The 22325-nt window shown below is 47.7% G+C and overlaps 1 protein-coding gene across 1 annotated transcript in view; it reads left to right on the top strand.

Annotated features, from left to right (window-relative positions):
• The window catches only part of SSH2 (slingshot protein phosphatase 2), a 102328-nt gene that overhangs the window by 77979 nt on the left and 2024 nt on the right, over window positions 1-22325 (top strand). Inside the window, 10 exon segments of the mRNA XM_074160510.1 lie at window positions 2002-2123; window positions 4520-4588; window positions 5374-5439; window positions 6619-6813; window positions 8654-8747; window positions 8869-8997; window positions 11836-11882; window positions 13332-13478; window positions 15760-15960; window positions 20251-21094. Of these exon segments, the coding sequence (XP_074016611.1) occupies window positions 2002-2123; window positions 4520-4588; window positions 5374-5439; window positions 6619-6813; window positions 8654-8747; window positions 8869-8997; window positions 11836-11882; window positions 13332-13478; window positions 15760-15960; window positions 20251-21094 (1914 nt within the window).

Here is a 22325-nt window from a genome sequence, read left to right as displayed (position 1 = left end):
GGAGCAAGAAGGAAAATAAGGCTGGTTTTAGCATGACTTATCCTAAAGAGATGGGGTGGGGCACAGTCTCTTGCTGTGCGGAGCACGTCTGTCAGCTGGCATCAGCATTTGGGGTAGTTTCTGTTAGTCTTCGGTCCCATTGGACAAGTCTAGAAGATGCGGTCAACACCGTCTCCTGCCTGCTCTTGCTATTCCGCCCCCATCACTAGAGCTGCTGCTCCTGCAACGCCACTGGGAAGCTTTTCCTGCTGCTCTCGGCATAGTCTCCTGCGACAGAGCAGGAGACTTCACTCCGGTAAAGTAGCGAGCTGTGTTTTAGCTGCCGTGTGCTGTTTTAACCTTCGTTGTAGACTCTGCCACATCTTGTGGCCAAGACTTACTGGCTAGTGTGAGGAGGCCAGAGGGGGCTTCCTTGGGCCTCAAGACCACTTTAGAAAGAATCAAAGGAGCATATTGGGAAAAGCAGCCTGCTCCTGAGAGATCCCACACAATAGTTATTCTGTGACCTTTTATTTTAAGGATGAAATGACTGTTTAAACTGGGTTCTCTGAGCCATGAACTCCTGTGGGCCACCAAGAAGTGTCTACACAAGCAGTAGCTCAGGAGGGCTGCTGGTGTTTGAGGAATTCAGGTTCAGTTTGTGAAGGATGTCAAACACCGTTTTGAGCTTCAACCGCTGGGTCGCAAGGAATTTGGCAACTGGGTCCTGTTGCAGCAGGCAGGTGCCTGTCCACAGCAGAGGACAAGGCTGGGCTGTGACGGCTCCTTCTTGCCCGTGTTTGCCCTCTGTAGGCCCTGCTCAAAGTTCAAGTTAAACAATAAGGTAAACATTGAAGCCAGACGACATCTTGGGGTTGGATTAGGCTGTCCAAAGTTAAGATTTAGTACACATAATTTAAGACGCTTCCTTTCTAGGGATGTCCTAGTTTCTCCTGTGACTAAAATAACCGCAAATGGCTTGGAACAGAGTCCAGAAAGCGTTGCAAGTAAAGGCTGCAGATGTTTATCAGCAAAACCTAAAATGCTGGGCTCCCCTCCCTGGGCTCCTCACTAAGCAGCAGTCTCTCTGTGAGAAGATTTGCTGGAGTCACTTCAGTTCTCGCTTCCTCATGGTTTCTGGAGGAGCATTACACTTCAGTGTAGCCTTTCAGGAGCTTCAGTGTTGGTTTGACGTTCACAGCTTAGCTGCACAGCTGCTTTCTGAATGCTGTCGGTAGTATTTGATTTGGGGGAGCTTGGGGTGAAGTTCAGGCCTCCTCCAGTCCTGCCAGATCACTCTTTTGGTACTGGGGTACATGTACTTTTGGTACTGGGTTCTGGCAGGAGCAATGAGGCACGATGACTTTTGCCTTTTCTGGGCAATGTGAATCCAACCACGGGTACAGCGTAGCCATAGGGAAATCTTCCCTGCCCGGTGTAAGGCAATAAGGTTGCTTCGCTACCAAGCAATCTGCTAGAAGAATTTAAAGGACCAGCAGGAAACCACGTATGAATTAGGTCCTAGTTGTCTGTCCAGCTGCCTGGGAAGGTGGTGGAGTGAGTCTCATTGGAGCTGTTGTTGCACACAGTAGTTTCAAGGAAAGACCCAGCTCTTTGGGCAAAGCCCTCTGAGAGGTGAAGAGCACGTTTAGTGCCCGTCTGTCTTGCTGAACGTGTAATTCTCCATGAAGCTTACCAGACTGGGACCAGTCAGAGGACTGTGGCAGCCAGCCTTGTAGACTGCTGGTTAAACAGAATGGTGGTAGGACAGAGCAGGCCTGCAGCAAGGTGTGCAGAAGGCACCAGGAACGTGCCAGCTGTCGAGGAAAGCATTGTGTGAGAGAATTAAGTCACTTATCCCTCTTCTGCTGGTTGCCCAGATGAGAAGTGTGGAGCGTCCATACTAGTGCAAACTGCATCACCGCTTCTGCGCCTGTCACTTGGCATGAAAAGGTGGCTTGTAAAGGTAATAGTGTGTGTTTTGCTGGCCGCAATGCTGATCTCTCCTCTTCCTTTCCTCAGGCTGTAAGACTGGAAAGTACCTACCAGAACCGCACTAGATACATGGTGGTAGTGTCTACCAACGGCAGACAAGACACCGAAGAGAGCATTGTCCTAGGAATGGATTTCTCTTCCAATGACAGGTACTCACAATGTCCAGGTGGGAAAAGTCTTTGCGTTCAGCCATGTGTTAAGTGTTAGAAACCATTCTCTGGTGTTTGTGCTCTCTGGGGATAGACTGCTTTGGATTTTCCAGCCTAACACTTTCCTTGAGACCCAGAATTCCCCTTTTATTTCTTGAGAGGAGGTGGAAAATGGAAGACGACAGCACAGGTCCAAGCCTCAGGCTTGCATGAGGACACTAAGTGCCCTTAAGTGTCTCTGAATGGTGAGGTCCCTAGGGCCTGCATCTGCACACCAGGGACAACTCGCATGCAAAGAAAGAAAAAGCTGCAATTAGAGAAGCTGGACATCAAGGTTCAGGAGAGCAGCTAATAAGAAAGTGACTGTCAGGCAGCCCCTTACCAAGGTCATGGCACAAAGGACCTGATGGGAATGTCAGGGTTGCTGATGGCAGATCTCACGCAACGTGTATTCTCCCCAGACATCAGTATGTCATCGGGGTTTAGTGCTTTTGCTTCATTCATTTAAATTGCTGCTGACCTCTCCAAAAGGCTGCAGAATGTGGCTAGGAAGCAGCTTTTGCTGCCGGAGTGACTGTGAGCCAGGAGGCAGCACCCCCAGTAGCTTCACAGGCAGAAGCTTCAAGTTTAGAAAAGGACACTGGGAACTTAGGACAGGGCATGGAGGCACGTGGCTCTTGTAAAGGGCTGTAAGTAAGTCTTGGCTACGCACGGAAAGAAAAACCTGGATATTCACAGAATTTTTGGAAGGTTTCATGTACATGCTTAGTTCTAGCACAACAGGAATGAGTCTTGCTACTGAACCTAGTTGGTAGAAATTACTTTCAGGTAGTTAATGGGGTCACTAGGAAATATTTTTTAACTGTTTGGATAAGAAATGGCCTTCTAATCAGCCTGCTGATCTCAACAGCCACTATGCTTAATTTCAAGTGGCTTGATTTGGATGCTCAAGTGATGCCTGCTGAAAAGCAGGACCAGCTTAATGCTGCCACTGGCTCCTGGCTCCCTTCCTGTGCGTGTGTGCACAGCTGTAGCTCAGAGATGCTCTTGCGGTAGGGTAAGAATAACTTGTCCTTGCACAGGTTGCTGTGAGCTTGGAGCTTGCTGTTGGCTGTGGTACACCAGCACAGCCACCTTTGATAGCTGAGAGCTCGTTGGTATTCAGTCTCTAATAACATAGCAGGGTCATTTTAGCTTTCTGCTAGAGTTACTTTGGTTCTGGATGGTCAGTCTGATACACCCTCCCCTAGCCCACTTGGTATTTATAACTCAATGTAGACTTGTTGCTATGGTCTCTGATAAGCGCTTGCTGAACAGTATCACTAAAAATACCCCGGCCACCTTGGGAAGCCTTTTAAAAACACATCTTTCCATGAGCTCATCTCGTGTTGTCAACAGAAATAGCTGTGTGCCGCAGTGTCTCCTTGTGCTGGGCACCAGTCGCTCCAGGCGTGTGCGTTTACAGGGCTTCGTGTCTGCTGACCCTCTGAAGCCTCGAATCTTGCCCTCTTTCCCCACTTTTCATGAGCTGCAGAGACTGACGGGGGTGTTAGGGCTTGTGGAAATTTGAGAGCAATTAGTGCAAAGCGTAAGAGCAGGAGGCAATTGAATCCAGTTCAAGATGCTGCTTTGATTATGGACCAATTTTACAGCTTTATGAGAGTTAGCTTTTTCGTTTGACAACCTGGTGCAGTTCATGTTGGGGTTCCTCCGCCCCTGCCTTTTTTCCAGAAGCTTGACTTCTGCTTTTAACTTGGCTTTTTGCTCAGCCTTACAGAAAGCAGGTGACAGTGAGGGCAAAGAGGTCGAAGCAGCTGAGAGAGGAGTGGGGTTGCCAAGAGGTGTCTGTCTCTGCTGGCTGTTGTGCTCATCCTCGAGGTGTGGGAGGGCGAAGAAGGGGCAGGAGTCAACAAGGGGGTGATGGGCTGTGATTGCAGACCTACCGTGCTGCCAGTCAATTAGATTAGACTGATCGCGGTTCCCAGCAGCTGGGGCTGAGGGACAAACAAGAAAACAAAGCTGTGGATTGCAAATCAGAGCTAGAACCAAACCACTTGAGCCTTAGAGGGACTAATCTGTAAAGAAAGCCTTGAGCTGCCTGGAGACTGTGAGCCCCTTCTGACCTTCTGCAGAAAGCTTGCTGCTTCTGAATCCTGTTTGCTCTTCTCCTGGGTGTGTGTTAACCCTTTAAGCTTACTTGAAAGTGTGCCCTGTATCTGGTTAATGATCCTTGCCAGACACCTGTAGAACAACACTCACTTTGTTTGTCCCTGAAGCAGCAGTGGGATCTTTTAATTTTGTTTCTAACGAGTGCAAACATCTGCAGCTATTGCTGTGAAATTAAATAATAGCGTGGTGCCGTAGTAGATGAACTGACCTTCTCTTTCTTACTGCAGTAGCACTTGTACAATGGGCTTGGTGCTGCCGCTGTGGAGTGACACCTTGATCCACCTGGACGGGGATGGGTGAGTGTCTTCTGTATGTTCTAGGTCAATAGCAGAGGGTCTCCACGTGTTAGCTCGCAGCACGGTGTACGGAGAAGGATCTGAATGATTGCAGAGCCCTTACAGGTCCAGCAGACCTCCTGCTGTTGACCTGTATCGGGTTAGTAGACTCAAACATCCTAAATCACAGTGGTTGTGGCAGGGAACACCAATAATTGACTTATCTGTGAATAAACATGCACTGAGACAGTGGCTCGTGTGTGTGTTTAAGCTGGAGTAAAGGAGCTTTTACTGGTGAGTGGGTGTGTAGTGAAAGCTCCTTACAGGGATCCTATTATGTGTTCCTCCATCACGCTTGCAGCAGGCAGCGTTGGGCTGAACATAGAATAAGAATGATGTTTCTCTGCCAAATAGACACCTGACTTGCAGACTCCTGTTTGTGCCGGTTACAAGGGCTCTCCAGTACAGTGCGTGGAATGACTTTTCTTTCCTTGGTAGCTGCCCCAGGATCACTTTAGCTGCACTCTGTTGCTCCCAGCTGTGGCACTGAATGTGTGTTGCCAAGGTAAACAGCACAGCCCAGCACTGTCCCACTGTCTTAGTTTCATTCCCAAAGAGCAGCTGCTTTAAAAAGTTATCTTAGAGCTTTTAGTGTGCTATTTTGATCTGTTTGCTAGCTGAACTCGGCCGTGTATGCATAGGGCTACTCCTTTGCTGTTCTAACGTGCTACAAACTATCAGTTATTAACAGAAAATTTGCTTTTGGGACACATTTTTACTGTGCTTTTTTTTTTTCCTCTCTCCAGAGGGTTCAGCGTATCGACAGATAACAGGGTTCATATATTCAAGCCAGTGTCTGTACAGGCAATGTGGTAAGTACTTACTATAATCTGTCCCAGTGATCCTTTTTCCAAGGTGTTTTGGCTGCTTGAGCTTTTAAAAAGCAGGTGCTGCTTTGCATTATTGGTATCTTGAGACCTACTTGAGCAGCCAAAAGTCTCCTTCAGAGACTGGGAAGGAAGTTTGATACCCAAGAAAAAATATAATATGCCAGTTCTGGTGTACAGCAGTGAGTTTATAATACTGCTGCAGCCGCACCCCCCTCTCAGCTGGGGGCAGGAAGGAATAGGGTAATTTTTCTTGCAAAGGGCTGCTGCTTTGAATCTCTCCAAAGCAGAATTGCTTTGAGCGTGTGTTTGAAATACATTTATTTTTTTATTTGTCATAAATAAGGAAATCCACGCTGTGCATATTTTAAGCGTCTGTGTCTCCAGTGAGACATGTTCATTGTGATAGCGAGAAGGAAAGAGAAGCTGCTTGCATTTTTCTTGCCTTTTAGGGTGGCACATGTAAGAATGTAGTGGCCATGAAAGTATTTCTGGCGCAAGCCTCTTTGCATTGCAGAAATACATCGCCTGTCAGGGTGTCATGCTACTGTGTCACCCCAGTGATTTTGACCTGGATCCTTCTGATCCCGGTCAAAGATTTAAAACAAGCTAAAAATAGGAGAGGGGGATTTGTTTCCCAGCAGCAGCTGAAGAAACTTCTGACATCCCTCGTGCAGTGAGAGAGGCCAGACACCTAAACACCTCACTGAAGTCAAGTCCTAAGCCCTTGGTTGTGCTGCTCTTCATGACTCATTCCTGGGTGTCCCTGCCCTGCGCCCAGGCGAGCTGATGGTGCAGTAGGAGCTGTCAGAGCACCCTGTCTTGGACACAAACTCTGTGCATCTTATTTATGGCTTAGGTAGTTGTAGCAGGTTTTGGAGCCAGAGACAGAGGTCCCTCTGCCCTCTGAATTGTGGGCACCTTCACAGCTCTCCAGGCTTTTCTTGGCGTACTTCAGTGAAGACATGTAAGCTCTTGCAGCGTGTGGTTATCCACACCCTTGCAGGACAGCCTCCTGCTTAGTGCTGGGGACTGCGGCATACAGAACTGGGATTTGTACCAACTGATGGGATGTGAGCAGCTTCCTGGATTTGGCTGCTGCTTCGTGCTCGATACCAGCCTGAGGGAGAAGTTATAATCCTGCAAGTATTCTTTTCTTTCTAGGTCTGCTCTGCAGAGTTTACATAAGGCTTGTGAGGTGGCACGGAGCAACAATTACTACCCAGGGAGCCTTTTTCTCACGTGGGTCAGTTACTATGAGAGCCATATCAACTCTGACCAGTCGTCAGTCAATGAGTGGAATGCCATGCAAGATGTCCAGTCCCACCGGCCCGACTCACCCGCCCTCTTCACAGATGTGTAAGTTGGTCTGGCTCCGCTGAGCCAAAGTGTTTGACTGTCAAGCACTGCATTTTCCGAATGAGGAGACAGTTTCCACAAGAGATGACTCTTAATTAGGTATTAATGAGGAAAGGTTTCCTTTTCCACGTAATAAGCGGACCCCTGATTAGGTAAATACCAGCACTAGAAGTTTAGCCCCCCTGGGGGCTCCCTTGCGTCTCCTCCAGCCTCTGTTTTCAGTCTAGTTCTTTACCTTGGGCTTTAGGCTTGCAGATCTTTGCTTCTGCAACGTAAGTCCTATGTTACTAGTGAGAGAGAGGTGTGGTGTCTTCTACCTAGGCCTTCCTCTTTGCTAGTTTTGTCTTCTGATTTCCAGGCCTAGTGTCCCCTGCAAGGAGCAGGTTTCTCTGGACTTTGCTCTTACACTGGTGCGTGTCTGAGCACGTGTTTAGAGTAACACAGTTCTTTTTTCCTTACTCAGTTCATTTTGCTGTAAAGTGAGATGTTTATTTATGGACTTCTGAGTCTGTGAGCTCACAAGCATCCCCGTAGGCATTTCTCTGATAACACCGAAGAGTGGGGACAAAGAGCAGTGCGGTTTTTCATCGTACTGAGGAGCTCTGTAAGTGTGTAACAGGACAGTATGTAGGTCCCAAGCTGTCTCCAGCCAAATGCTTGGATGTCTGGTGATACATGGTCCAAAACAGTGGCTGAGGTAGGTAGGTAGACAGTTTGGAAAGACGAAATTTATAGGCTGCATCAACATTCGAAGTTTACAAGCCCTGTAATTAGTAATTGCTGATGGTACTGATGCCATATAACCTCAAAGGTAGTCTGCGTCCAGATGTGATGCCAAGCGTGAGGGCTTAGTTGCCTGGTTTGCAGTAGGAGAAATGACTTCACAAGCCCCAGCTGCTTTCCCAGTATAATAGTGCCATCGGTTGATTTATGCTCTCAGATATTTCCTGTTGTTGGAGTTCAGTGAGTGAATAATAATGCTAAGCAGTTGCTCAGCTGTGAACAAGTCTTCACACTTGATGGTTTTTTAATGTACAAGGAGAGTGGCTGAAAAGTTTTGGCAGGCTGTCAGATTAATATTCTCTTGTAGCTTTTCATATATAAATTTTACGTGACCAACCCTTTGCCTGGTGGCAGGAATTGAATGATTTCCTGGAGACACCTAGACAACATTCTCTTAATTGAGTCCTGAAATAATGCATGAGGTTAAAAGGACCAGGAACTTTCATTATTTTTATTTGTGACCCACCAGTTGGACCCTTGTAAAGCAGAGAAGTATCTGTGCAGGCACCATCCTGGCAGCCTTCCAGAGAGAGGGAAAGGTGGTGTGAGATGTTACTGCCGAGTCCCTTCTAAAGACGATGGGTGAGACGGCTCTGTGCTGCTGCTCTGTTGCAACTTCCCTTGGTGTTAGTCAGGCTATTTTTGCAGCTGGTGATAAGGCCCCTGGCAGCAGAGGCTGGAGGAATGCACAGAGGCTTAGCTGCCCTCGTCTCTCCATGTAAGGAGCTTTGGAGCTGTTACCTTTCCAAGAAAGGTAGGGGGAGGCTGCGATATTGCTCCAGAGAATATAATGCAGCCTTCCCAATTTAAATTTTACCAAATACCAGAGGTTCTCTGGATGACTGCAATGGATTAGGAGCATTCAGTTGGTCGCTTTCATACACAACTGGGAATCTAAACTGGGCTTTACAGTCACCTGAATTCCCTCCAGCTTGGGGGAAGCAGTGTGAGTATCTGAGACTCTGCAGAGCATCCAGTCTATACAATACCTGTTTAAAAAGTGCCATGAGTCCAGTTTGTTTCCCCTCCTAGTGACTCTGTTGCTTTCTTCTGACAGCCCAACTGAGCGAGAACGCACGGAACGGCTAATTAAGACCAAGTTAAGGGAGATCATGATGCAGAAAGATTTGGAGAACATCACATCAAAAGAGGTGTGTGGTGAGGGAGCAGCAGTGCTCTTGTGCAGACTAGAGAGCTCTGTACTTTATGCTGTGAAGGACGGCCAGAACAAAACCTTCTCATGGCTTCCCTGTCTTCCTCCTCCCCACCCAGATACGCACGGAGCTGGAGATGCAGATGGTGTGTAACCTGCGGGAGTTCAAAGAGTTCATTGACAATGAAATGATAGTGATCCTTGGGCAGATGGACAGCCCCACGCAGATATTTGATCATGTCTTTTTGGTAAGTCTGAATTCAAGAGTAAACACACCTAACACTTCTCACTATGTCTTGGTTGACACACAGGCCTCTGGAGGAACTTAGAGGAACTCTGAAGGAGAGATTGGCTGCTCCTGGGGTCACATACTCTTAAGCAAGACACTAGTGCTGTTGAACAAGAGCAGCCTGGCTTCTTGGCTGTACTAAATTTTGCCACACAACACCACCCAAGCTGTAGACCCTGTCACTAGATGATGGAAGGGAGAAAGTCTGAATTTTAACTGCCTTTCAGGGCTGATTACATTGATGTAAGACCAGTTTTGTAGCTTTAACTGTCCAGGGTACCCACACACCAAGTTCTTGGAGCATGTGTGTTTGGGAAGGGCATCACTGCAGCAAAGAGGGAAGGAGCTGCTGAGAAAAGCTGTGCAATGTTCAGATGGAATGACACTCTTGTAACGTGGAAACCTCTTGAGTTCATTTGATCCAAGAGGAACAGAGGAGCTTAACAAAAGAATCTTGGAGATAAGTCACTTAAGGAAACATAAACATTTCACCTTTTAATGTTTTGCTTGCTGAGTTGCCTTTCATTGCTGCTGGGGCCTGTCTTAATTACTGCACCTCCTTCTGGTGAGTCAGCACCCCACTGGATTTCCCAGCCCTGAAGCGATGGACGCGGGTTTGGTTGGGCTGTTCTAGCCTATGAGGTTGGCTCAACTTTAAACGAAGCCATTCCTCTTGGACCAGCTGGTCTTTCCAAACGGAGACGGCCTCTCCCAGTCTCCTGAAGCTTAGTGTGGTGGCTGAAAAGGGATGGTGTATGTTAATGTGAGCACTCCCAAGAAATTGCGATGGGGTAGAGCCAGGAAACTTAAAGTACCTACGACGTAATGGATTTTTTTTTTTTTTTCAGACTGTTCTCTGGAAAGAGAGACTTGTTACAGGCTTACAGTGCTAGTCTAAAGCAGTACAGGCAGTTCAGTCTGCTGCAAGGCTTGGAGTCTTGGCTCTGAGTGCATTTAATGGGAGCAAGACCTTTAAAACAAGGCTTGCAGGCATCACCGAGGAGAAAAGCTGTGGCTAATGCGTGGAAGAGAAGTATTCGCGAAGTAGCTCTCTGCGGTGAGGAGAAGTGCTGCTGGGGCTGAGCACCAGCTTAATTCAGGAGTGTGTATACTGCAAGGCAAAGTCATAGTGACATCTCTGGAAGGCATGGAGCTATTTCCTTCCAGGTGGAGGCAGGAGTCCTGTGGGATCCCACATAGGGAATGCTAAAATAACTAAGCAGGAAATAAGAGACCTGCTGATGTTGGTGATTGTGGATCAAAGGACAGGAGAAAGGGTTTTCACCACAGCAGCATTGTTCTCCATACCTGTGGAAACTGGTGGTTCCCAGGTGTGAATTAAATTCTTCTTCCTTGGCCAGAAGAAACAATATGAAGCTAACTAAGTCTGGCTGGCTAGGGTAGATACGGCAGGGAGCAAAATATGTCATTTGGCAGATATTGAACAGCAAGACCCCCCATAGTCCTCCTTCAGATCATGCACAGCTCTGGACTTCAGTGGGATTGACCTGATCTGTGCCTGAAGGCAGTGGATTCTGTTGAAATCTGGGCTACCGTGGCATGTAACACTTGCCCCTTTATTCTGCTCAAAATTCAGAGCCCCATCTGTGCTGAACCCTTGAATGGTGTCCTCATTACGATGATTTATCTTAGGAAGTAGATCAGTTTGGAAAGAACCAGCTGCGTTTTGTTCGTTGTATTCCTGAAGTGTCAAGACAAGACAACAGACTTGTCCCCATTAGCTACCAGAACAGTAACGTGACCCTTCCCTGTGTGTGCACATCCAGACACAGGCTGGGAGCGCTCGGGACTTCTCTGCAAGTGCGTGTCTGTGAGTCAGAGCTCTTGGAGCTCCCCCATCTCAGACACGGGGTGCCGATGCACGCTTGCTGGGGCAAGCAGCAGCCCATCCTCTGGGTGGACACTGCTGCTTCTGCAAGACTGGGAGGTTCTTGCTCTCAGGCTGGTGGGGCTTACAGGTGGGTTATGCTCCCATGGGCTGCTTGCCCTGGCTAGGCAACTCCCGGCCCTGGGGCGATGTGGGAGCAGCTATGAGCAGTGCAGTTCTGCTGGTGATGGTAGCGCTGCCTAGGTGCCTCTTACTTACTCCTTCACTTGAACTATCTTTCTGTTTAGGAGCTGTTTTAGGGCAGGGAAGCAGATAGCTTGTGCACCTTAGATTTAGGAGGAAGCCTTTGTCTGAATGGTTTTGTCCTCAATCAGGGTTTTATGTGTTTGAGCGGGAAGCAAGTAGCTTGGAGGCCCTGTGTGTGCTGCAGAGAAGAGGGTTAAATGTGTTTATTTCTCTGCTCACGCAGGCTTTGAACGTGGGGAGAAGAGGTGCAACCCAACTGAGCTTATGGTGTTGCTGTCTTTGATGTGTGAGATGGGTGTTTCATGTATAAACAGCACCTGGATGGTTTTTAAATACAGGCAGTCTCTCTTCTGTGGGGTAGAGATGGCAGCAGCCTCCAGGGAAAGGGTGGAGTGGTCTTGTCTTGGCTGAGGTTGATTTGTCAGCGGTTTGCAGGAAGTGCCAGCATATGGTGCTGGGCTCCTGCTTTGCAGAGCTGCATGTTGCTTCAGAATAGATCTGGTTAATGGGGCGAGATAAGGTGCTGAACATCAGCCCTGTTTCCGCTCTTGTGTGCCCCCTTACTCAAAAGACTACCGGTTCTCCAACACTTGGCTGGCCAGCTTCCTCCTCCGGTTCGCTGGCCACAATCCCTCCCTTCATCAGTTGTCTCGCCATGCCTTCCTTCTGGCTGATGTGTCCCTTTGCATGTTTTCCCTGCAGGGCTCCGAATGGAATGCCTCCAATTTGGAAGACTTGCAGAACAGAGGGTAAGTACCTTCAGGCCATCAGCTTGAAAGCAGGAGCCTGGCCTCAACGCTTGTCTATGCAACAAACTCTATTCCATACCTGCTGTGTAACCTGAGTCTTACTAAAGGGTTTGCAGATCCTAACAAGCTCTTGCTTCCTCCAAACCCTACGTCCCACAAACAGGCACACTAAAGTAAAAGAATCTTTTTCCCTGACCTTGACTGACATCCCCTTGACCAACCAAGGAAGCCAGTAACCTCATAGCTATAAGGAGCGAAAAGCTACGATTACTTAACTGGCTGCTGTGTCGTTGGCTCTCTGCCCTCTGCTCCTGCCCGTTGTTCTGGACCTCCGGACTGCGGCAGGAAGGAAAATATGGAAAAGAGCATTTGTTGCTTTGAGTGGGACCCAGTAGGAAGTAAAGTCCTGTAGCTCTCGGGCTTAGCACTGATGGGTTCCTCTGTCTCCTGCTCTTTCTACCTTTCAGGCTTCAGCTTCAGCTTACAGTGTCCTTTCTCTAAGCCAGGTGGATCTAAGCACCAAGATTTTTCAATTAAATCATTATTTACAGGTTTGGCTTATTTGTGCCAATCCAGTGGAAAAAAAGGTAATCACTGTGCTGAACTGAATTGATAGCATACTTCTGTACCCTGGAGAATCAGCCTGGCAAAATTGACTCTCCTCATTCAGCTCAGTCTCTGCTGCAGCTTCCTGGTTCAGGCAGGTCCTACTTGACTGCCAGCGATCATGTACTCGCTGGGGAAAAGGGACATCGCTCCCTTGCGGTGCTCTTGTCCTGTCTGATATCCCAGCGTGAGTGCAGTTCATAAGCATCTTACGAGTAACCCTCAGGGCTAAAAACACTGGATGTGGCGCACATAAATACTGTATGCTTTATCAAGCATTTTCATTTCCAGAAAATTTAGGGATAAGAAAGAAATCCTCCCCAGTGGCTCATTGTCTGTTACATCTCTCTGTAGTTATTTTACGCCTTTGTTTAACTGTGGTGTTCTCACAAGCTTATGCCTTCAATCCTCCTGTGGTGTTGGTGCAGCAGGAGGAGGGATTCACAAAGGGGCTTTGAGAATGTGTTCGAACACAAATTGAACAGTCTGGGCAGGAGGTCCTTTGACACAAGTGTTGCAAACACTTAGAAAAGGGATGGTGGACAAGGAGTGTAAGCTGGGATACTGTAGAGGAAGTTTCTATCCAGTATGGATGGAAGCCCTTTTATCAGAGGCTGGGCTCGAAACTGCTCAGCACGTCCGTTTGTCTGTGTTAGCTGCTGCTTCCTTGCATTAAGTCCTGGTTTCCAAGGAGGTGTGTTATGTTCAGGACTGCAACTTCAAATGCTTTGAGTTTTGCCACTCGCAAACCAAGGCAAGGCTGTTGTGTAGCAGCTGTCATATCTCTGAACTCCCTGTGCTCTGCACGCTCTGCATTTTTATCTGCTGTCTGTTTCCATGCAGGGTGCGGTATATCTTGAATGTGACTCGAGAAATAGATAACTTCTTCCCTGGGCTCTTTGAATACCATAATATTCGGGTATACGATGAAGAAGCAACAGATCTTCTGGCTTATTGGAATGACACCTACAAATTCATCTCCAAGGCAAAGTAAGTCTTTTCGGAACAGAACAAACACATTTAGAAGATGTATACTAAGCATTTTGTATTTTCCTACTGATTTTCTTAACTGCTTTTCCTCCTTGCCTACCTAGGACGAAAGCATTTTCATTTTGTAGCTTCTAAGTGTTAGAGTTGCCTTCCACAAATGTTCACTCTTGTGGGTGCTTGTACAAGGAGCAGGTAGGACTAGCGAGGGGTTCCTGCCCAGCTGCAGTCCAGGTGAACAGTGGAAGAGATCATTCCTCTCCTGGAGAGCTGGGAGTGCCTGCTGCTTAAGAAATGCAACGGACCTGCAGAGGTGCTGGTGGAAGGAAAGGGCAGTAACAAATTGAGCAGGGTTTAACAAAAGTAAGAAGCAAAACCTTATAAGCCCAACACAAACACAAGCTGTTCCCTGCGTTGTGAGGTTGAACGATGAAGCCCACAGTCTGGAAGTGATTTCTTGTAATGCTCCAGAGCAAACTCTTCCCTTTAATGGGAGTAGATGCCTGTGCAGGTCTCTGAGCTGTCAGTTACAGTGAGTAATCGGATAGCGGATGCTGAAAGTAGGGCCTTTTTACTGCAGAGAATTGCATCCCAGTTATATGAGCTGTCTCCAGTTAATTCAGCAGCCTTCTTAAGGGAAAACTGTCAGAAAGCAGATTGGCATATGTTGCCTTTAAAGTATTTTTTCCATTATTGAAGTCTGTCATCTCTTCTCATAGCCTTTAAAAGCTGACTTGTTTGAGTATGGCTCAAGACTCATTTTCTTTAAAAGACGTAATTTTATTCCCTTAAGTATTGAGTTTTGAAGTGTTGTCGTCCTCAGAAGTATTCTCCTGCCCAGACTATTTTCCATTGGGTTTTAAATGATTGAGCCTCAGTACTGTGTACAAGGTGATGAAAGTTAATAATCTTCCAAACTGGGGCAAGTCCTGTACCCCCTTCTTTGCCCTGTCTTCTTGTTGTGTTTGGGGGTCTTTTTAATTGCCAAAAGCATTGCCGTGTTTTGACTAATTTGATTTGCAAAGTTGAGAAAGCCTTAGAGCAGTCTAAAAGCCGCTGTAGCCCAGTGTACCCCAAGCAGTGCAGACATCTCAGAGTGAGGAGTGTGGATGCAGGTACAGGCTCAGATGTCTGCGAGCAGCTGAGGTCTGATGACTGTGTGCGCTCTGTGGCCTCCTGGTTTGTCCTGTGAGGACTTCACGTGGCTGGCAATCCAGAAAACCTGGCGCTTCAAGGAGAAAACGAAAGGTGCCAAACCCAAATTCTCTCAGCCTGTTCCGTGCCAATACTGCCCAGTGCTCGGGGTTCACGGAGAGGGGCCATAGCCTTCCTCCTCCTATTTCATAGCAGACAAATGTTTTTTCATTCCTTGGAGCAAAGTGCTGGCTGCCCTTTCAGCCTCACCAAGCAGAGTAGCTGCTCATGGCACTCAAAGGCACTATTTGCTTTGCCTTCAATAAGAAGAAAAATGGATTAAAGCTGAAGGAGCTTCCATCTGATTGCAGAAGGGCGCTGCGCTGCACAAAGAGACATTTGAGATCTCCAGCCATGGGGACTTCCATCTTTTCCAATCGCTTGCATGTGGACAGGTAGCAAGGTGAAGGACACTTTTTCTACCTATAGACAGTCCTAAGAAATGGTGGTATAGAGAAAAATCTGCCAGGTTGTTCCCTGGGGCTCTTGGCTGGATTTGCACCCGCTGTTGTCTCCAGGATGTAGGTGGGAGCTGGGTGGGGTTTCAAACACCCGACTAAAGCAGCGTTGGTCTTGTTCAGCCAACTGCCAAACCTGATAATATGCCGTCAAAAGTTTGCAATAGAAGAACACGTCTATGCTAGAGGCTGCCCTGCACTGCTCAGTATCTTCCAGGGATGTGTTTCTAAACTGTGACGCCACATTTTTGTGATAGATGCCCTTTTTATTTGGAACACTCCTTGATACCAGTGGGCCGTTTGGGCTGAGTTCGAGGGTGCCATATTACTCTTTAGCAGTCTTCATAAGTCTCTGCAAACGACTGATTTTTGTCCGCTTTGCAATAAAAGCTTCGGAAGATCTGTTTTAACAAAATCTGTTAAGAATATTATGACCTTGTTCTTCGCTTTCTTTGTGTGTCTTGCTCCAGTTTGTAAATTGGATTATCAGATCACATCCCAGACTTCAGCTGTGGCCACAGTGTTGAAAATGTGTTTGATAATACTCTGGTAAAGAAGTTGCTGTTTTCTTAAGCTTCTCAGAGGCCGTGTTTTCTATGTAATGATGATCTTTTATCTCTCTCCCGCTTCAGGAAAAATGGTTCTAAGTGCCTGGTGCACTGCAAGATGGGAGTGAGCCGCTCGGCGTCCACGGTGATCGCCTACGCCATGAAGGAGTACGGCTGGAACCTGGACAGGGCTTACGATTACGTGAAGGAACGACGCACCGTCACCAAGCCCAACCCCAGCTTTATGCGGCAGCTGGAGGAATACCAAGGGATCCTGCTGGCCAGGTGAGTGGAAGGAATGGCCTGAATTACCTGTGTTAAGGCATAATACTTAAATTATTGACTTAGTTATTTTAATTAGAACTTCCATCACTGCACTATGTAAGCTTGTGATCGTCTTGGGAGAGATAGCGCTCTGTTTTCATGGGTTATCTCAGCTGAGCTTGGTAAAATGGGTGTAATAAAGAGCTTTTAGGAGGCTGTTTGGCTTCTAGGATGGCTGTTTTTTTGAAGAGTAGCATCCTGTGAGCTGCCATCTGAGTGCAACATTCAGAGCTGTGCAGACTCCAGCAGAGATAAATGATGTTCCTATTGCTCGTAACATCACTTGGCAGGGAACTCGCTTTGTCTCCATCTCAGCCTTACAGTTCCCTGTTGAACATGCCCCTCCTCAGCAGCTGGTCTGGTTTTATTTAGATCCCTTCGGTAAGTGTTGGTGTTTGGGGAGGGGACAGGATGTTCTGTGCATTGCAACAGCGGTGTGTTTATTCCTGCATGGAGTCCTGAGCCTGGTCTGGAGCAGGACCTGGGTATGGGCAAGTGTGTTGTAATCCCAAGCCTATCTCCTGATTAGCAAAAAAGGCATAAATATTGCATGTTTCTGAGAAATGCACTTGTAAGCTCTGTTAAGCAATGTCTTCACGTGATCAGCTGGAAGGAGGTAGTGATAGTCTGTGTTTCGCCAGATTACGGTATTTTGTTTAGGATCCTGGTGTGCTTTGCCAGGGAGCAGGTCTGAAGCAAGCAGAATTACCCAACCCGAGCCTTCTGTCACAGGAGGTGGCCTTTAGAATGTTTTGACAAAAGTAACTATTTCATAGCTTCTCGGTGCTGTTGAAAGGCGCCTGCCTTATGCTGTTCTTGTGCAGCTCAGGCAATTGTGTGCTCTCTTCAGGGCACATTACTCACCTCTGGCCTCTGCTTGGTTTTGTTGCTTTGGGTCTGTCCTGTCCACTTCCAAAGACCTCCTTTCCCTTTTTCTGTACTGATGACTGACCTTTCCTTCTTTGCTCTCCCCCTGCTCCCAGCACTCTGGCTGTCTCTGCTGCTGGGCCAGGTCTGGATTCCCAATTTTTACACCAACCCCTCTGTGTCAGCTCCTCCTGTCACTGCAGTGTGCTTCCCCTTTTTCTCCCTGCACAGATTAGCAACCTGAGGGCTCCTCCCAGTTTATTCCCTGATCAGCTGCACCCTCAGGATCTATCTCCTCCACCTCTTCCCGTGTCTGCCTTCCTCCCGCCCTGCTCCCCAAACACTGATTGGTACAACGACCCTCTTTTTCTCTCAAAAAGCAGCCAAGTAGTATCAAGTCTTGGGATAGATGACAGTGGAATAGATATTTTAAGAAATTGTGCTCTTCTGAACTGAAACCCTTTGAGAGAGACACCACACCTGCCTTTGGTGTCTCGTGTGACACCAAACACGCTGCTGGCACCAGTTAATAAAGGTCAGCGCTTAACTCCGAGCGAGAGGTGGCCTGACCGATGTGGTGTGCTGTGTAGCACTGAGCAGACTGGGAAAGTAGATCTCACTGGGATAGAACTGGATGGAGGAAAATGAGCTTTTCAGATGGGGGGAAAAACACACCAACATCCTTTGCAACAGGTTGGTGAACACCTGCGAGGAGCCCTGGGCTGGTAGCAGCTGGTGTATCACATCTCCAAGCCCTCAGCTCTGCAGTTAGTTTAGGTAATCTGTCAGTCTGGTAGTTGGTGGCACACCTGCAAAGCCACCCTCTACAAACGTTTTGGTTAAGAATGTTTGTTTGTTTGTTTGTTTGTTTTCCTGTCTTCAGTAATGTATTTTTTTAGGAGGTAAATCTTTCTTGCTGCCATCGGTTTTATGGTGTGTGGTTCCCCTACCGCTTAAGCTCACCACTGCTCCTGACCTACTCTGCAAGTCCCCGTACAATGGCACGAACAGGATTACTCGTGAGGCTTTAAAAAATGCAAGAGCAGTGCATTACATCTCTGTGTGTAGGACTAAAAAGCCTGCAGTAAATGAAGCTTCACTGAAGCAAGGAATGGCCTCTCTGTGCTGCAGAAATGGTCCCTCTTTATGTGGTTCCTTTCTCAGCTCCAAACTGTTTTTTTTTCTCTCTTTCTTCTCTGGGTTATTTAGCTTTGCCCTCTGGCCTCTGGCTGCCTTGTTTATTGCTGCGGTATTCCAGGACAGGTAAAAAAACCAAAAACAAAAACAAAAAACCAACAGATTCATGCTCATGTGACTGCTCCGATTTCAGAGGGAAGGTATGTGAGGGCAGCCATGTGCTCGCACTATCTAGTTACAGTTTTGTGTTGGGGTTATAGCAACTTGGGATATGTTTTCCAGCTGTAAAATGGAAAACCCCTGCCTGCTTTTAGTCACAACAACAAGCATGTTTTGCTCTTTGGGACTGTCACACTTCCTGGGGTTAGTTAAACTGTCCCCTCCCTCTGGTGACAGACACGGAAAGGCTGAGCCAGCCCTGTTTCTTTCATTAGTTATGGATAGATTACAGGAAAACTGTTTGGGATCCCTTATGCCTTGTACAACTTGTGAATCCACAGTAATATTTGTATATGGGAGCCTGGGGAGCTGCTGCAGCGTGATGGGAGGTGTGGAGGGCTCCTGCTCCAAGGCTGGTGTGGACACAAGCTGGTCAGCCCTGCTGTGGGCTATTCTCCCGGCACTGGGAACGCTGCCCAGGAGGGTCAAGAGGTGGCCATGGGTTCCTGTTCTCTGACCCTGCTTTTAGCACCTCTTGCCGGTTGTAAGACTGGAGGAAGCGTGAGATTAAAAGTTAACAAAAGTTAATACACCTCTCCCAGCGGTTGTTGACATCTGGTTTGATTCTCAGATCAAGGCTATGGTTTGATTCTCAGATCAAGGCAAGTTTGGTTTGTTCACGTGCGAGGGTAGTTTTGACTTTCAACATCAGAGGCAGAGCAGAGTGCTGGATTCGAGCACCGAAGTGCCAGGGTAGGAAGTGCCTTCAGAAAACATCATCAACTTCTCAACTGTGAGCAGAGACATGGGAAATCTTTGCCTTTCCATCCAGAGCCTCAGCAACCACCTGCCTCATGGACAAGCCTGGGTCTGCTGCCAGTGTCAGATTTTGCTCCAAAACCCATTAGAGGCAGGGCACGTGCACCCCAGAGCAACACCATCGGCCTCTAGTCTCAACCATCCTCTGCTCTGAAATTCTCCTCTGATTCTGCCCTGTTTCTTTCGTGAAGTTTGTAGCTGATTATGGGGTTAGAAAGCTAAATCTGTGACGGATTATTTTCCTTAGCTGTTGGACACCCACGATTAAACTGGTACATTGTAATTAGTTCAGTAGCATCTGTTAACGAACTTACTGCAACCCATGCTTGTGTCTGGGAGCTCCTGCTTGTGCAAGCAAGGCTCTGGAGGGGTTTTGCAAGGTCTCCTGTAGATCCAAGGACCTTTCTGTGGTATCTGCTCTCCTCCTAGGGGCAAAGAGCGGAAGCACAGCCCTGTGGCCGTGGTCACTCAGCAAAGCCCTTGCAGACATGGCTACCTGGTGTGGTTTCACTGCAAGAAGTTGCCTCCTTTGCTCTCTATAAGCCCGGGGGCATGGGCTGGGTGGTTTTTTTAAGTGGAGATAAGGAAGGAGTTGCAATGCTGGCAATTGCTTGGCCTTCTGACTGCTCAGACCTTCCTAAAGGGGCTTTCCAAGAGCTGGAGAACTCTTGAGCTTCCTTCCTGTGAAAGGCAGGTGGTGTTTTGGGCTGTTTGTTGACTGTTGAGGATGTTGTCTATGTTTTACATGCACCCACACCCGCATCCACTCACTCCACCCTACGCCCTTCGTTCCCAGAGCCCTGTTACTGATTACTGAAGCTATTCAAAGAAGGAGCCACAAGGAAAGTGGGATTTTATTTGGTGTCCACCATCCACTCACATCCAGGACTAGGGACCCTGACTCTTCTGCCCATTGCTCACTTGCTAGCAAATGGAAAGGTACTTGCTGGCCAAGAAAGGACCAAGTTCTGTAGTCAATTAAACATTGCACTTGTTGAGTAGACCGATAAAATACTGCTGGGGAATATGTGTGTGTGGAGCAGAACAGTGGAGAAGGATTTAGCTACTGGGAAGTGGCTTGTTATTGAATTAAGTCCACCAGCAGCAGGTTTGGCCCCGAGCCGTTCAGGTGAAGCTGCTGTTGTGGTCAATGACTCCAGTATTTGGCACGGTTTTTTGTGTAGGTTGCATCCTCTTACAACAAGGTGGGTCTGGCTCTGGTCTGTGAAAGCACTACTCAATGTTTCCATTTGCTTTTTCTCCCCGCAGCAAACAGCGGCATAATAAACTGTGGCGCTCACACTCGGACAGTGACCTCTCGGACCATCACGAGCCTATCTGCAAGTCTGGGCTGGAGCTGAACAAGAAGGAGATCACCACCTCAGCTGACCAGATCTCAGAGGCGAAGACCAATGACAACCAGCAACCGATGTCTCCCATCTACTCCGCTGAACTAGAGAGGGAGCAGCAGCTCCCAGAGGATGCAAACATGATCGAGGAGATGTGTGTGAAGGAGAGAAGGATCCACCTAGAGTTTACGTGTCGAGACTTCCACGCTGAGCAGATGGAGGACAAGCTGAACCTGAACAATCTCAATGGCTGTACGGCAGGATGTTGTGTAGACTCTGTCCCCCCTGATAACTGCCATGCTTCTGAGGCCTTAATGCAACTCCAGCACCCCCTGGAAATAACTGAGTTTCCTGATTTGACAGTGGACGATCTAGAAAAAGATGCCCTTAAGCCTGATATGAACGTGCACTTGGTTCCCATGGAAGAATTCACTTCGTGCTTAAAAGACTTTCCCCAATCCCCAAACCAAAATTCCCCGAGTCTCCAACAGAATCCCCAGCCCGAAGTGACAGACCCTAGTACAGACAGGATTGATTTCTTCAGCGCTTTGGAGAAATTTGTGGAGCTTTCCCAGGAGAGCCGGTCACGCACCTGCTCCCATTCCAGGATGGAGGATCAAGGGAGTGGAAGGAATGGGGTCTCCAGAGTGCCCGTGCTGGAAGTGCCACCTGCTGCGGATGGGGGTGCAGATGCTCGAAGGAACAGTTCTGGAAACTCTCCTCCAGCATCAGATGACTCTTCCACAGATGAAGAGCAACAAAAGGTTAAAATAATTTGCTTGGTTTTTTTAGGAACTGCTGCTTGAACCTCTTTGTGGGTAGCGAGATTGCTGTGGACAGGGGATTTTCTAGTCCTGGCTTTCACTGAGCAGGGTAACTGTTTGGGGAGGGATTGTTAGATGCCTCCCCTCTTCTTCACTTTTACATGCTTGGCCTTTTCTGCACTTTTTCCTTAAACATCTGTTTGCTGGCAGTGGCAGGGCACTGGCTGAGTCGACCTTGACCTGACCTGCTGTGCTGTTCTCATGAGAAACTTATTTTTGAGTTTCTCATCAGGAGAGCAGGTAGGTGGGACTTGACCCACTAATGCAGCTGAACCCTGAGCAGCCGAGACCAGCCGGCATCCCGAACCTGCGCGGGTATTTATCTGACTTGAGAAATCCACCAAAGAAAGGGACAAAACTGGCACCTTTCCCTGGTTGGGAAGCACCAGCACTGGGATAGTAAATCAAGGCAGATATATAGAGCTTCCACTGCTGGAGGAAGAGAATGAGCCTGTCCAGGTCTGGGGTGATGGGATCGGGCACATCATAGCTGACTTCTCTCCTGGGTAGAGAGATGTTCCTGACAAAATTTAGTAACCTCTGGATTGAGATACCTTTCTCTTGTAATTGCTTTCCACCCTCCAGGGCTCTTACAGGGATTGATGATGTCCGGGGCCATCGTTTTCTGGGAGCCTCTCTTATTTAAATTCCACGCTGCATTGCTTGAATCTTTTCCGTCTCCATGTGAGGCAATAAGGCTCTTCCGAATATAATAGGCCAACGCTCTCTCCAGTGATTTGGCAGAAGGAGCGTCTGTGCGGATGGGGGAGCCTCTCTGGCCATTTCTCTTCGGGAAACCAGAGCATTTCAGCGCTCGGTCATTCTTTATGCTGTACTTCTCTTTGCTCCCAGACGTGAGCAGAATCTTTCACGTTTTCAGTTCAAAAAGCAGCATAAGGATTTCTTTCTTTAACTGGACTTTTCATTATTTAAAAAAAAAAAAAAAAGGCTAAATTTCCCTTGGAATTTGTGGCAATTAAATAAAAGTTCTTAAATCTCAGTCTAGGTGAAAATCCAGCCTGGAATATGTTAAACACAGTCTCAGAGACAATAATGGTTCTATGTTAGTGATCACAGCCCTTGTAATCCGTCCCCAGACACTGGCACGAGCAGTTTTTGTTCCTCTGGGGGTGTGCACCCCCATTTCCTTTAACCCACTGCCATTTGCTCT

The sequence above is a fragment of the Numenius arquata genome, chromosome 18 (genome assembly GCF_964106895.1).
Source record: "Numenius arquata chromosome 18, bNumArq3.hap1.1, whole genome shotgun sequence".
NCBI classification, from domain to species: Eukaryota; Metazoa; Chordata; class Aves; order Charadriiformes; family Scolopacidae; genus Numenius; species Numenius arquata.
The sequence above is the reverse complement of the archived record's forward strand: the minus strand, read 5'-3'. Positions and strand labels throughout refer to the sequence as shown.